This window comes from Felis catus, chromosome B4, assembly GCF_018350175.1.
Source record: "Felis catus isolate Fca126 chromosome B4, F.catus_Fca126_mat1.0, whole genome shotgun sequence".
Taxonomy (NCBI): Eukaryota; Metazoa; Chordata; class Mammalia; order Carnivora; family Felidae; genus Felis; species Felis catus.
Genome location: NC_058374.1, coordinates 36,023,112 through 36,039,256, shown reverse-complemented (window position 1 = coordinate 36,039,256; position 16,145 = coordinate 36,023,112). Strand labels below are relative to the sequence as shown.

General features: G+C 46.7%; 1 protein-coding gene across 40 annotated transcripts in view; it reads left to right on the top strand.

Annotated features, from left to right (window-relative positions):
* CACNA1C (calcium voltage-gated channel subunit alpha1 C) overlaps nucleotides 1-16,145 on the top strand; it is a 753,388-nt gene that overhangs the window by 142,240 nt on the left and 595,003 nt on the right. For all 40 annotated transcript variants that reach the window (XM_045061160.1, XM_045061161.1, XM_045061174.1 and 37 more), the window contains exons 2-3: nucleotides 8,216-8,537; nucleotides 13,154-13,259. In XM_045061160.1, coding sequence (XP_044917095.1) covers nucleotides 8,216-8,537; nucleotides 13,154-13,259 — 428 coding nt within the window. The remainder of the gene's footprint in view (nucleotides 1-8,215; nucleotides 8,538-13,153; nucleotides 13,260-16,145) is intronic.

Below are 16,145 nucleotides of genomic sequence, written 5' to 3'. Positions count from 1 at the left end.
GGTTGGAGAGTGTGGTTTAGGGTGTGTATCTGTCAGTTGTTTTCTGCTGTTTTTCTTCGCCTGCTCTCTGATGTCAGTATGACCTTGAGTAATGCTAGGGAAATGGCTTTATGATTAATGTCCTCTAGCCGAGGTAATGTTGGCAGACCTCCTCTGTAGATGGAGGCTAGTTTGCTTCCATGGGAGTCGGTCCTAGAATTCCTTTTCCTGTCTTTCTCTCCTTTTGACTAGCTGCCCTCTGAAGAACCAAGAAAAGATTTAGTTTGCTGGATCACTAGAAGGTGTGGTACCTTTACCACTCTTCCAGTTGTCTTGGGCTCCTGAAATGCTCCAGGTTCTTTGCCTTTTCCCTGGTCATTAGAGAGGAGTGAGATGTAGAATAGGCAAGTGATGCTTTTATTTAAGGCAGTATCTGATTGAATTAGGCGAGGAGATGGCCACAGATGTCCTTGGGTCCCTGTCTTTGTTTTGGAGCAGGTTTGACTACTGTGATGGTGGGCCTGTTCTGAGCATCCCCATCTCTCATGAACTGTGTTTGTAGAAGGGTGAGGAAAGAGTGGAAGAGAATGCTATTGAAAATAGTGTGGAAATGGCTCAGGTGAGAGATACAGGTAGCAGCTGTGACACACTTAGAAGATCCTTTGGGTGCTCGGTCTGAGGAGATGTTTCCACTTCAGCTGGGATGTCCTGGGGCTCTCTTAGGACCTACTTAGGTTGGCAGGGGCGGGGGGGGGGGTGAATGTCAGTTTCCCTATCTGCCCATTGGGATAATTAGTTTTTCATTCACTTGACAAGAGTGTTAGCCACTGAAGAATGACTTTTTGTTTTTAATGTTGTTTGTTGGGTCTCAGACTGTCTTAGGCTTTGAAAACATGTCTTTTTGCATAGGGTGATTATTTCCTGATCAGAAAATCCACCCACCTATCAGCATCTGAATCAGTTCTTGATTGCTTTTTAAAAAAGTTTCTTCACAAATTTTACTCTTTCCATTATGACTTCCTTTTAATATAGACCTGTGCTGTTCAGTATGGTAGCCACTAGCCATGTGTGGCTATTTAAATGTAAACTAATTGAAATTAAATAAAATTTAAAGTGTAGTTCTGTAGTTGCACTTGCTACATTTCAAGTGCTTAATAGTCAGCAATGACTGGCGGCTACCATATTGAACATCTCAGAGTTAAAAGAACATTTTCATCATTGTAGATGTTCTATTAGACAGCGAGACTGTAGACTGTATGTCTCAGTCAGGGGTCAGACCTACAACAGACACTGCTGTAGCCATTTTCAGAGGAAACATACTTAATACAGGAATTCAAGGGAATTTGATTGGAAGGGTTAGGAGAGCAGGCTGTAGGTAGGGCCTCTAGGAATGACTCCCAGGACGACACTGCAGAACTGGCTCACCAAAAGGACTGGGGCTCTGGTATAATTAGGAAGATGAGGAATCTGGAAGCCATTGTGCCAAGAGCTGGCTCCAGGATCACACCACCTTATCCATGTTCCAGGTATCAAAAAACCATTGCCATAGCCTTGCTGGCCCTATAGCAGTGAAATAGATGCTCTCCCCAACAGACTTAGTTTCAGTTCACTTCTTGAGTTGACCAAACCCCATAGTTACATCAGGAAGTCCAGCTACAGGGGATATTGGAAATTATAGTTGTTAGCTCTTTTGCCTCTACAGGACAGGAAGGCACAAGTACAGGGAGGTTGCAAGAGCTGCTGAGTTTAGTCAATCCACCAGTCTACCCCATCTGCTGAATGGGGCTGAGCCAGAGCTGACCCTTCTTTGCCTGAGCACCCCTGGGCTTAAGATGGATAGGTCATCGGGTATCTTCTAAGACCAAGAGATAGTATCTTCCCTTTTGAGTTTCCCAGCTATCTCTGTAATGTTCTAGCTAGAGAAGATTAATGGCCTCCTGCTTTCTAGTTATTTGGCCTTTAATGGGCAGAGAAAGCACGGTTTCTGTTTCAGGTTGGCTGCTACACTCTTAAAGAGAATGTTGGCCCCTGGTCACTACAGTGAGATGACAGACAGCAAGAGCTAAATGGGCTTCTGCGAAGATCTCGGGTGACACCCTGGCCTGAGAGAAAGCATTTCCTTTGCACAGTAGAGATTGCTAAATAAGAGGATGGTTAGGCCTTTAGGAGGAAATGCATTTCCAGTTCTCTCTCTGCCAAGCGTCAACTGCTACTTCTTGCTCTCCATAAATCAATCTGGGTTGTAGTTGTGTGTTTAGAGTCTGGTCATTAGTGGTGACCTCCTTGGTGCATGGATGAAGGTGCTCGGGCTAAGAAGGAGGTCGTGCTGTCAAAGCACATCTGCAGCACTGTACTTTTTTCCACACACATGGCTAACTGGGAATCTCTTTATGGTGCTGGGGGTTTGGTCATCTTTGTTCAAAGGTGTATGGAGGCAGGGGGATGGGGAGTGCTACTTATTTACATTGGAGGATTGGGGTTGGGGGCTTTGAGAAGGAATTATTTAAGCCCAAACCTGAAGCATGAGAAGGAATTACCAAGCCAAGAGCAGAGGGAATAATGTTCTAAGTATGTGCAAAGGTACTGTGGCATATAAGAAGCGAGTGTTTGTGAGGAGTGAAATGAGGCCAGTATGTCAGGACTGCGTTGGACCAGGCTGAGAGGGGAATGAGATGAGAGAAGTGGCCAGGGCCAGCCTATGTGGGCTTCATAAGTCATGGCAAAGAGTCCAGATTTTGAAGAGATTTATGTAGAAGAATGACAGGAACCTGATTTATGATGTATATTTTTAAAAGGTCACTCTGGCTGCTGCATGGAACTTGGATTGGGGACAGGCAGGAAAGGAGAGAGAAATGTCAGGGGGCTACTGCAGCATTCTGGGCAAGAAATGGATGGAGGTCTGGATGAGGGGGGTGGCGTGGGAGATGGAAGTCATTGCTCACAAACTCTTCCTTCAGAAATCTCCCCTATAATCACATCCAAGAAGTAAGTGGGAGAGCCTGAATAAGCCCATGCTTTAGGGTGTAGGTGGGCTGATTCCAGCAATTTCTAATGCTTACCTGTTATCTGCCTTCATCTGTATCATGACCTCATCATAGTGTAGTTGTTAGCAAATAGATATTAAGCATCTTTTGCAGTAAGGCCTGGGATCAGGTGCTTGGATGGAGATTGATTAAAGGAAAAAAAATCAACTTTTTCATTGCTGAGCACCTTCCAGGTCCCCAGCTCCATGCCTCACTCATGGGGGTACCAAGGAAGCATAAGCCACTGCCTCCTGACTTTTTTTTAATCTTTACTTGAACCTTGCAGAGCAGAATGACATATGGCTGACCAGTCTATGCAGGGGTCTTGCCCTGGTTCTAGTCCCTTGGAGAAGCAGCAGCTCTGTGTGCAGAGGAGGGAGCTACAGATCCCAGGGGATCTGGGCCATTTGACAAATGGGAATCATTTTCTTATATGTGAGGGGCAGGTGGCTGTTGTGGGCACCCACCTGTTTGTATGTGGCCTGATCTGCTCTGGGGCTCATTCAGGGATGAGCACATCAGTACAAATAGTTTAGTAAGGCAGGAGCCAGAGCAGACTTAAACGGTGGCATCTTTTCAGCTGGCAGCCAGGAGACAGAGCTTTGAATCAGCTTTATAATTTGAAAATTGGTCTCTTTGCATTGGGTGGTTATTTCGTGCTAACAAAAGCCATCAGGGACACAATGCTGCTTGCCCTTCCTCCATGGCACTGCTCTGGGTTCAAAAATGTGGAGCCTAAGATGGTGATTTTCCATTCCTGGTATTCTTGGATAGTTGTGCCCCCTTATTGAGTGGGACCTGGAGATGCTAATAGAGCCTTGGGCCTGGGGAGGGAATCATCCCAGTGGATGGGGGAAAATTGCTTAGAGGAGAGGAGGCTAGGCTGGGCCTTGGAGCACAGCCCTTGTGGAGACTAGCCCTGTGGGGCCTTACCTGTCTCACCTGTGCGTGGCTCTGTGTTTACTGTGGCAGTGCCTTAGTCATGTCACATGGCTGTAACAATGCTCAGAGCTTCCAGGGCCAAAATAATGAAGGCTGTTTTTTTTTTTTTTGTTGTTGTTGTTGTTGTTTTGTTCTTTGGCTAGGGAGAGGTTGACATTCCATTTTTCCCTATGGACTTATTTGTATGTGCTTTCTCCAGATGGTGTGCTCCAGAGAGGTCCTTGTGCTCTGGGAATATAAATAAGGTCACCCATGGTGCAGGGTGGCTCAGAAGTCAGCTTGCCAAGACATGGCTTTCAAAACAACGTATTGGCTCTGTGGAGCCACAGTCATCTTGCTCTCAATGTCAACAGCTCAAGGTGCATAGGACGTAACCCTCCCCACCACCCCCCCAACCCCACAGCCTTTCTGAGGCAATGGATGTGTTCTCATGCTGGTGCTTCCTGCCTTCTTCCCAGGATTGCTTGGCTTTTCAAACTGGCAAGTGGTAGGAGAGAGGAGGATTAAGACAGTGCTTAGGAGACAGTATGAAGATTAGAGTTTGAAGACAGTGATCTGCGGGAAGGTGTGAGGTGCTGAGGGCTTGTGAGAAGAGAATTGGAGTCTGGAGAGGCTGACAGTGGTGGAGACATGGCTGCTTTTATGCATGTGAGGGAGGAGAAGTTAGTCGAGGAACTAAAATAGAGTCCATTAAGTGTTGTCAATGCCAAGCAGAGAGTCTAGTAGGGAAAAATTATATACCACAGATGGAATGGATAACATTAGAATTCCAACCCTGGTGAACCCAGTAAGAAATGAGATCAGGCCACTGTTTACTGGTCATTCCAACACAGTTGATAGAAAAAGGGACACCTTCCCCTTTCATTCATCCCAGAGGCACCCCAAGGGTTACTGAAGGGGCTAATCACGTAGTAGAATCCTTCCTGTGAAGATCATACCAAACATAAAGGATGTTCTTAGGTCAGAAATGGGACCCTTCGGGTCCTCTGGGTGGCTCAGTTGGTTGAGTGCCCGACTCTTGATTTTGGCTCAGGTCATGATCCCATGGTTCGTGCATTTGACCTTGCATCGGGCTCTGTGCTGACAGTGTGGAGCCTGCTTGGGATTCTGTCTTCTTCTCTCTCTGCCCCTCCCCTGCTCACTCTCTATTTCTCTCTTTCAAAATAAACAAACTAATTAACTAACATTAAAAACAAACAAAAAAGAAATGCAGCCCCTTCACCATCAAGGCCCACAAACCCAGTAGGAGATGTGTGCTCTGCTCGTGGCCATGGTGGTGGGCACACACGTGTATATGCCTGTGGGGTACATGTGTGAATTCTGAGGAGGCGGAGTATAGTCTAGCAGTTAACTATGAGTGCTGTGCATGCTGCTGAAATCTCTCATTGTCTCACTTTGTGACCTTTAATGAGTCACACGCTCCTTTGTTTTCTTATGTGTTAAATGGAGATATGAATGCTTCCAGCTCTCATGCTTCGGGTGCCCTTATTAATTCAAATCCTCTCTTCTAGTTTTTTCCTCTGGGGTATTATAAGAAAGTGAAGGCCCAGCCTTATTGGGGGCCTTCCTTGCTTTATGCCTATGATCCACACAGTGAGTGTAGGGAGGGCAATGGCAAGGTGCGTGAGAGAGAGAGAAGACTTCTCATAGGAAGTATTGGGTTCTCCATGATCCTGACATTCCAGTTAAAATACTTTACCCCTGGGGGTGCAGCAGCTGCCCAGAGCAGCTGGAGCAGAGGAAAAGAGGAAGGTGAATGGAATATATGGGGAGGCAGGAGTCAGTGTCATGTTGAGAATATAACCATGAATTGAGTATAGCAAAGAGGCAATTTTCCAGGCCCTGGGGACTGGGGGTGGGGCTCTAATGCTACAGCGACCAGATGGCAATAGTGCAGGAGGCAACTGTCGGGACAAGAAGGCTGTAGACCAGCTGGTACTAAAGAAGAACTGATGTGCTCATCTTGGTATCATAATAGGGGTGGTAAATTCGTGGCATCTGTGATACCATTTCCTACCCTTTGTGCCCATGGCAGACATCACTAATCTATCACAATATACTTTTCTTTGTAGTCAGAGAAGACTCTGAATCCTTTAGGCACAATCTTTTGGGCAGTCAAGTCAATCAGTTGGCATAAGAGTGAAAACTTATTTACTGTCTGTCACTGGTGTGATGATGGAAAGGACATAGATTTTGGAATTTAGCAGAAATGACAGCTCAGACAGGTACAAGCTTTGTTGTATTGAGCAGGCATATTGGTCAGGTCTTTTTTGGTTGCAAAGGATAGAAACTCAATTTGAGTTAGCACTGAGTTACTTAAGTAATATAACCCGAAGGCTCAGGGTAAGGCTAATGTCAGACATGGCTAGATGCAGGAGACCGATGAGGTTGCTAGAGTCTATCTCTAGGACAGAGTATGTCTGCATTCTGTCTGGCTAAAATGGGTCATTGCTTATCTCCTGTGGGGAGACAGGGCTGGTGGTGGTGGTGATAGGGTCTAGATAGCAGGTCACAGTGGGAACAAAAGTTATATTGAGGGTCAAACACAGAAGGTTCAATCCAAGATAAGAGTAGGGAGAGGTGCTAAGTGTTTATCTGAATACTAGTGAGTTGTGGCGAGGAGAGGGAAGGGGCTCCACAAGGCAGTTTGTTTTGGGCCCAGCAGTTTCCCTGGAAGAGCCTTGTGTATACTGAACAGAGAAGAGGGTCATTGTGAGGAGGTTTGGAGGTGACATGCATATGCAACTGGTTTGCTTGCTCCAGCCACAGTCACTGATGGCAACTGATGTGGCATCCAGGTGCCAGGCTCACTGCCCCACACTGCCACCCCATTCTCTGCTGCTACTCTTGATCCTGTGGCACCCAACCAGGTGACAAGTCTCCAGGTCACGCATCTGTCCTGGGGCATTCAGGTCTGGGCCCAGGCTGAGCTGATCCTGGGTGAACCTTGTAGGATTCTAGGGTGAGGAATCCAGCTGATCAGACTGAAGAGTGCCCAGAAAGTATGCATTGTGTCTTGGGGGCAGTCTCGAAGGCTCTAGGTGCCTTTAAATCAGAGAAGTGCAGATGCCTGTGTTCTGGATTTCACTGGTTTCTACCCAGGTTTCCTTCCTGACAGTGTCCCTCTACCCCACCCTGTCAATCCTTGTCATACAGAGCTCCGTTTCCTAGATATCAAATGCTATATAATGAATCACCCCAAAACAAAGTGGCTGATAGCAGCAAACACCTTGCTGTCTCCCACAGTTTCTGTGGGTCAGGAATTTCTTGGGTCTCTCATGGGGTTGCAATCAGATGGTGACTGGAGCATCTGGGGGCTGGCTGGGAGTCTCTTTCTTTGCATGTGGTCTCTCCATGTAAGCTAGTTTGGGCTTCCTCACCACACGGACTTACACTGCATATTTTGGACCTAGTTTTAGAAGTGATGTACTGTCATTCTGCTGTACTTTATTGGTCAAAACAGTAACCCGAGACAAATCCCATTTCAGAAGGAAAGGACATAGGTCCTCTTTCTTAATGGGAGGGATGTCAAAGATTTGCTGACATAATTTAAAACCACTACAGGCCCCTACCCCCTCGTATCCAACCAACACTCATTGCCTAGATAGGTTTAAGGTACCAGGATATAATCTTACTTTGGTCCAGTGCCTTTCTTTTATTATACTATTTTTATTTTTGGAACTTGGGTAGAGACCTGAGTGAATTACACTCTTCAATTCATTGTACATTTGCCATCATTGCTTCATGCAATGACTCTCATTCATTCACTCATTCATCCATTCTTCCTTTGTATCCCCATATCCTACTTTCCTTTTGTACTCCTAACTTTCCTTAAACAACCATTCTGTTATATTTATGAATATCCTTTATTTTCATGTGTTCTTATAAATATGTGTTTTAATAGACATATCTTGCACATGTACTGTCTTCTGTGTCCTCCTTTTCTCCCTTGCTCGGTGCTCCTGGGTGCATACACGTACCATACATGCATGCTGTAATGCATACATCTTATGTCTTGTCGCCTAAAATGAATCAGTGAAACTAGAGAGGAGGAGTGACATGTCCAGGGTCACACAGCTGAATTGCAACCAGAATAGTTTTCCTGACTCTTTTTCTCGGCATCACACATTAATGTTTTCATGCGTCATCTCCCAGTTTCTTGCAATCATTTGAAATAAGATTTTTTTAAAAAATCGCAAGTCTGGGTTCCTTTTCCTAGCTCTCCTGTTTTCTCCCTAGTAACTGCCATCCTCTGTCCTCTCCTCCTGCAGGTTCCAACTATGGGAGCCCGCGTGCAGCTCACGCCAACATGAATGCCAATGCGGCTGCGGGGCTCGCCCCCGAGCACATCCCAACGCCTGGGGCAGCCTTGTCCTGGCAGGCAGCCATCGACGCGGCCCGGCAGGCTAAGCTGATGGGCAGCGCTGGCAATGCAACCATCTCCACCATCAGCTCCACACAGCGGAAGCGGCAGCAATATGGGAAACCCAAGAAGCAGGGCAGCACGACTGCCACACGCCCGCCCCGTGCCCTGCTCTGCCTGACTCTGAAGAACCCCATCAGGAGGGCGTGCATCAGCATCGTCGAATGGAAATATCCTTTGTGCTCTGGGTTGGGCAGGGGGCCCCTGGGAGCCCTGGCGGGGCCAGCCCCACAAATGCCACCAGGTAGTGAGCTGTGTTGGCTGAGCTGAGCCTACAAAGTGGCTCTCAGACCTACTGCTTCTTCATCACTGGGGTGCTGTTTGAATGCAGAATTTTAGGCCCTGCCCTAGACTTGATGAATCAGGATGTCTGGGGACAGGGCCCAGGAATCTGCTGGAATAACAAGCAGGGTATCTTTTTCATATATTTTTTCATACGATAAGCAACATTTGAGAAAATGATCCTAAGAGGTTATGAAATATCATCTCACCCAGCTGAGCCTTTCCAGGTGTGTTGGGTTAATAGTGGTTACATGCTGCTACTCCATAGCCTTCTTTACCTCCCTTGTTATGGCACTGGCGTAGTTTGATGACCTCCCCTCTCTCTAGTGTGAAAGAGCCCAAGAGGTGCAAGACGGTAGTGGTCAGTGACCCTGGTTCTTGGTTCAAGGCTTAGGAACAGTGGTTCTCAAACTTGGCTGCACATTAGCATCACCTGGAATGTTGTAACAAAATACAGGTGCCTGAGCCCCACTCAGGCATAATTCTAAAACTCTCCACATCATTCTGATATATAGCCAAAGTGGAGAACGCTGGCCTGGAGGTTTCAACACAGATCCACTTTGTATGTATAGAGCCCAGTGAGTGGGTCCTTCAGAGAAAATGACTCTGAAGGGCCAGACTCTCACTGTGGAATTATAGGCCCCTTAATGTCCTGGGAATTGTGGGTTGGTGGAGATTGATAGGAGCTTCAAGATCAGTAGGGCCACCTCTGACTTTCCCCAGTGATGACATTGAACTCCATATGGTCATATGGTCAGTGACAGACAGGACTAGACCTCTGGCACTTAGTTTTGGGCATTTCCATAATAAGAGTTCATGCAGGCAGGGCTACCATGTCTTCCGGGGCTCAGGATGGGAGTGTTTGGTGTTATTCATGACTTTCCATAGAAGGATTTAAAAGTCTTGGGTAGTGGTTGAAAGGCAAAAGAAGATGGCTCCGGAGAGAAGAGCTTCTGTTTAGCAATAAATGTCAGTTCTATAAATGTTTGAGCCCCTCCACTCAAAAATAACTTTATGAGAATGCAGTGCAAGCTGGCCGTCTGTCCTGAGTGGCCAAGCATGCTTCCAGTTCCCAGATGACTGGGTGAGAGGCTCGGCTCTGCACAACCTCCTTATGCTGCTGTCATAACTGCTCAATCAGAACCACAGAGTGGGAAAGGTGGGGGCCGTGCAGGTCAGGCTCCCCCAAAGGGGAGGGCACTGAGGCCTGGAGAAGCTGAAGAACTTGGTCAGATCACATAGCCTGCAATGGACAGAGCTGGGTTTCAAATTGAGGTTCCCCAAGTCCCATATCCATACATTTCCCATTCCCCATGCACCCATAGTATAGAGGATAGGTACCAGGGTAGATGTTCAGGGGAACACCATCCAGCCCACTGGGACACAGTGGCACCTGGATCTGGAGCCTGAACCACTCCCATCATGGCCATGCCTCCTGTGTTCTTGAGTGGTCATGGGTCCACTTTTCTCATCTTTAATAGGGAATAACCAGAGAATTAATAAGGGCTGCAGAGTCCGTGCATGTGGAAGCATTTTCAGAAAAGCTATGTCAGGGGATGTATTCAGTGAGTACTAGTTAACTTCAAGTCTGTTCTTCCTCTCCTGGGATGGACAGCTCCCTGACAAGGAGCACTGAGTGCAGAATGAAGTGCCAGGTGCCATAGTAGCCTGGGAGAAAGGGAAGAGAGGAGATAGCAGTACACAGGGCATGACGGGGAAGTGTGGGAGAATGGGGGCTTTGTAATGAAAATGTCTGATGTGTTGTCCATGGAAACTGGTCAGAAAGCCCCACGAGGCCTGAGTCTGGGATTCATGAAAAGACCCTTGACTGGGTCAGCAGCAGTGTTAACAAGGCAGTTACCTGGTGTGCCACCTGTGGACCCAGCCACCTCACTGCACCCCCATGCTGGGCAGAGGGGTGCTGCAGCCACACCACCTGGGTGACTGTGCCCTCCTCACTGCAGGAAAGGAAGTGGGCCCACCCTCAGCAGTGCTAGTTGGGTAGCATTCTTAGATTGCCTTGGAAGGGTAACTGGACAGGTAAAGAGATGGTCTGGTGTATTAGCTAGTCAGTGTTCCTTGAAAGAGTGGAATCTGATGCTGTCATTAAGAAGGGAAGACAGTTTTAAAACTGGTCTGGCTGCCACAGGGTGATATAGTACGCCTCCAGGTCTCAACCTGGGTTCTCCTCCACTCTGCAGCTGATGGCTTTTCTTATCTGCCTGATTGGTTTCTTTACACATTATCTTCTCTAGAAGTAGCAGGGACTTTTAGCATAAGATGATGGATGGATAGCCTGGATTGGCAGAGGATGTAGAAGTGATAGTGTAAGAGACACCCCAAGCTTAGCCATCACCCACTTTGGTGGAAGGAACAAGTTGACATTTGAGGATTGGATGCATGAGGTCTGGCTTAGCTGAACTGATGTGCTATCACCCTGGTGGGAGGAGCACAAGGGACCAGATGATGGGAATGAAACTGAGCAGCCCCTAGGTCGAATGTCACTTTCCTAAGCAGATGGGGAAAGGGCTAGAAGGGAAGAGGTTTTGTGATAGGAGGAATAAAGTGCTAACTCCCTAAAAATGCTTTAGGGTAACTTTAGGATATATCAGCATAGAGTAGTCCTTACAAACTCAGACTTTGGAACCAGACTTCCTATGTTTGAATCCCATTCTGCCACAGGCTATGTGATGTTGGGCAAGTTAACATCTCACCTTTCTGTGCCCCACTGTCCTCATTTGGAAATAGGGATGACAATTTTATACTCAATCACTCAGGGTGTTTGTATGGAGCAGTTAGAAAAGAGCCTGGCACAGAGTATGCTCTCAGATGTTAGCTACTGTCCTTCCTGTTGCCATCACTGTCATCATTGGCATCACCACTGTTATCACTAGTTCCTTGGCCAACTCAAGGGGCAGCACATATTGGAAAACATAGTCAGTAGGTCTGTTTCTGGACCTGGCTCTGCTGTTTGTCAGCTTGGAATCTGGGAGAGGTTGTTTTACTTTCTGTACCTGTCAGTCTGGGAGGTTAGGCAGGTCTGCTGCCTACCATCTTGTGGATATCAAGGCACACGTAGAAAATGGCAGCCTTCATGAGGTATGCTGGGTAAATGGACCCTCAGCTATGCCCATAGGGCTGAGGGGGATCAATAACTAGCACAGCAGCTAAAGCCTTGACTAAGATGGCTTCCAGGCCCAGAATTGCCCTGTTAACACAGGTCAGAGGCCATTCAAGGTAGGAGAATGAACCCTGGACTCTGTAGTCAGGGAATCTGGGTTCTAGTCCTGACTGGGAAGTACCTGCTGTGAAGTCTTCAGAAAGTTTCTCAGGTCTTCTGGGCCTCAGAGGTTTGGACTAGATAATCTCTAAGGTCTTTCTCCCTGCTTTGATTTATTAACTTTGTGAGTACAGGTTTCCCTGGGAGAGGAAGTTGGTCCCTTCTTCCAGGATTCCCATCCTCTTTCCCTTCCTCTTCCTGTTAGGTCCCATGGGCAAGCCTGGAAACCTGGCAGTGTTATGGGGGTGGGGGGGAGATGGGGCTGGAAGAGCATAAACTGGCCTTCCTCTGAAGTTTCCCCTTTCTGGCCTTCATTTGTGGGCGCAGGGTAGAAGGACCCTTATCATATTAGGTCATTTTTTTCTTGAGAATGTGTTCTTTCTGGAATTTTGATAAAGAAATCTGGTACAAGAACTTCACGAAGTGCACTGCCATTGGTGAGTGAACCAGCTTGTCCCTCTAGATCCCAGCACACGCCAACGGAAAAGTCATGAAGATCTAGATGTCAGCCTTGCCCACTGAAGGCAAGGCCTCCACAGACTAAAGAGAGGTAAGGTATTCCATGTGGAGCTGTGTCTTGGAGCAAAGATGGCTGTCCTGCCCTAAATGCACAGTATACATGCTGCTGTGCTCTTGAGGGTCCAAGCCCCCAGCCATCTTCAGGTTCTGTGGAAGGTGTCAGAAGATAAAGTAGAAAGGGGAAAAAACACTCTAAACTTCAGATTAAAAGATCTGAATCTCCAAATTTCAATGAAAAATCTTGAAGTCAAGTCTGCCTTAAATCTACTATCTCACCTCTCCCAACCATAGCTTGAGTCCCTGGGTGGCAGCGTGGAAGCCACGGGAAAAGAGGTGTCTAGGGGACAGCCTGTCCCAACTGGAGCAGGCACTGCTCTGTAAAAGCACCCCTGAGCACACATGAGGGAAAATGAAGTCCAGTGCAATCTAAATAAATAAAAGAAGAAGAAAAAAGTTTTTAGAAATGTGTGTTTACTCTGGCACGCGACTGGCCTCCACTGCTTTTGACATATTAGGAAAAATTTTGGCGGGGACCCATTAGAAGCACTTTAAAAGGCATATGTTTCTTCTCAGAATACAAGGGGCTTGGAATGTATTGTTCAAACAAAATTCTTATGAATCTTTGATTCATTTTAAAATATATATGTGTATGTTTGTTTCACTTATGCCTTCTGTGGCCTTGACTTCCTTAACTCCCTTCCTCAGACCATTTGAAATAATTATTTTACTGACTATTTTTGCCAATTGTGTGGCCTTAGCGATCTATATTCCCTTTCCAGAAGATGACTCCAATGCCACCAATTCCAACCTGGTAAGTCCACCATCCCAAGTCTCTGCTTTTCTCCCTCGGTGCAGGACTGAGCTTGGATCACATGGATTCAAGGTGGAATGTGGGGAGAAGTGACATGTGTGTTTGACATGCTCAAAAGTGCTGCTGCGCTCAGATCTCAAGTGCTATTGCTGTCTATTCAAATCAGCACCTGTCTTATCACAGCCTGTTTTCAGAAAAAAATATTCCAATTAGGTGGTGGTGAGATGTGTGCTCTGTGTGTGTGTGTGTGTATGTGTGTGTGTTGAGGGCTACAAAATGTGCTGCATAAGTTGCACGTGCAGGTGCTTGCAGGCACAAGCTTTCATCTTGGATCATTTGTTACTTATTTTAAGTGACTGTGTCCCATTGGTAGGGTTTGCTCAGGTGATCTGTAGTATCACTGCACGAGAAGTAATTTCTAGGAAGCTTTTAGGAAAGTTTCCTTTTGCAGCCAAGATGTATTATTTAGTTGAAAGGGTTTTATTTTCTTGGGAAAGGCGGCTTTCCATTTGGATTGTTGGGAGGCCAGTGCTGGCAATTTGGGGTTAGAATTTGTCCATGGAAAAAGCGCAGAGTGTGTTTACTTTTGGCTGAGCGTGAAGTCATTACAGAGGCCTTTGCTCTGTCTGGGCATGGGAGGAAAAGAGTTCTGGAATGCAGTTGGCAAAATCAGGGCACTCCAGGATGCCTCTGCTGCAGGCAGTAAGAAGATCCTGCCTCTCTCCCCCTCCCCCGGCAGGAATCCTGTGATTCCCACCAAGTGCATCTTTTCCCCTCATCAGCACCTTCCTCTAATTAGCGAGATTGGGCTGTCTGATGAGATCGTTTTGAAAAGAAGCAGGAGGGTTACAGAATTCTCCTTTCTGTTGTTGCTGGCTGCTGATGGTATCATGGGTGTAATTCTTTTGCTTTTTAACCTTTGACATTTTCTTTGGCCCCTTCAGCAAATAGATCTGATGCACATTTGAAACTTCTCCCCTGTTTTCCCCAGTTCTGACGATTGGCCCCAGCTCCATATTGGGTAAGATGTTATGGTGTGAGCCGGGCTGCTGCGTCTTGTGGCTTGGCTTGGGCTACGTGTTGGGGACAGGTTCCCTAGCTGGCCAGTGAGCTCCGAGTGATGACATGGCCAGAGTCAGCAGGCAGGCAGAGCATTAGCAGTCCATGCGGCCTTCTGAGGCGTGACCTTGTCTCTTAACAGGCAAGAAATCTTTACTGTGTCAGAATAAATACAAGCAGGAGTGTCTCCCAAACGGCCCTTGGAAAAGCTGGAGCATCTTCCATCAGTTATACTTGTCTCTGTGTCCACCTCCCTCCCCCCACCACAGCCCACCCAAAACCCCTGCAGCTTAGCACTTAATCTGCAACTTAAGAAAAAAGAAAAGAATCTGTGTCTTATTCTGAAGCCAGTGAAGCTTTGGGTGTACTCTAGGCAAAAGCAGTGGGGAAAGTGGCTAGAGAGTTTGTGTTTATTTTATGCCCCAGCCCCTCCTGTCGGAGCTCCCTGGGGGGATTAGCAGCACAGAGAGGGAAGCCTGGGCTGGCTGCATGGGAACAGAGGGGCTGGCGGGACAATGAGGGTAGGGGTTGTGTTGGACTTACCCTGGAGCTGGGGTGGAGGTCGCCGAGTGCAGAGACTGCTGGAGGGACAGTGGAGTTTTAAAATCACACCACAGAGTGATGGAGGTGTTCTAAAGTGGGATGGTAGTATGGTTGCACAGCTGTATAACTGTACTAAAAATCATTGAGTCATATATTTAACAATGGGTGATTTTTATGGTATGTAAATTATACCTCAATAAAGCTGTTTTTATAAAAAAGAATAATACCAGCATGGAAGCCCAGGCCTTTCAATGCCTCCCAACATCAGCTGCTTGTTGCTCTTTTATACCTTGCAAATGAAGGGGAGGTTAGATAGGTGGAGGGAAAGGGGTGATGGGAACAGCCAGTGAAATTTGTCAGTGACATTACACTAGGAGTTTGGGGGGGGGGTTGCAGAGCAAAGTGTGAAGAGTTGAAAAGGGGCTTCTACGTGCTAGATCAATTCCCACCTCTTTCAAGCCATGGCTTGGGCAGTGACTTACCAAATGAAGGAAGCATGCTAGCATTTCCTTTATCCCAAATACAAACACACACAGATAGACACATAGATACACACACACACAAACACACAGAGACATGCACAGATAGACACAGACACGCACATGGACACAGACACACATACAGAGACATATACATACATAGACACACACAGACATACACACAGATGTACACACAGACACAGACATATGTGCAGGTATATTACACAGACATGTAGACATACACACAGACGTACACACACACAGACATACACACAGATGCACACAGTAGACATACACATAGACATATACCCACAGATACACACAAAAACATACATGCACATATACATACATAGACACATAAACACATAGACACATACACATGCACACACTTCTCTAATTCTGCTCCATTCCTGAACTTATATATATGTATGTGTATGTGTGTGTGTATATATATATAATTTTTTAATTTTAATTTTTTTTTAGCAAGAGCCTGCATTTGCCACTTCTGCCAGTTTGCTTTTGCTCTTTCTTCAGCTCCATGCTCTCTGTCTCCCATCTCTATCTCTGGAAAGTAAAAGATATGGATCTCAGTTGGCAAACTCAGGAGGGAAAGAAATGCAACTTGTTTTTGCTTTCCTATAACTGAACATCCTGTCTGATTTGTGACTCCATTTGGCCTGTGGCATAAAGCTCATTCCTGTAAGTGCTCTCAGCCCCTTCCCTGTAGTTGTAGCTTAGGGCCACTGCATTATGGAGCCAAGGGGACACACTGCTCTTGTGTGGTCAGTCCACACCATTGAAGAGG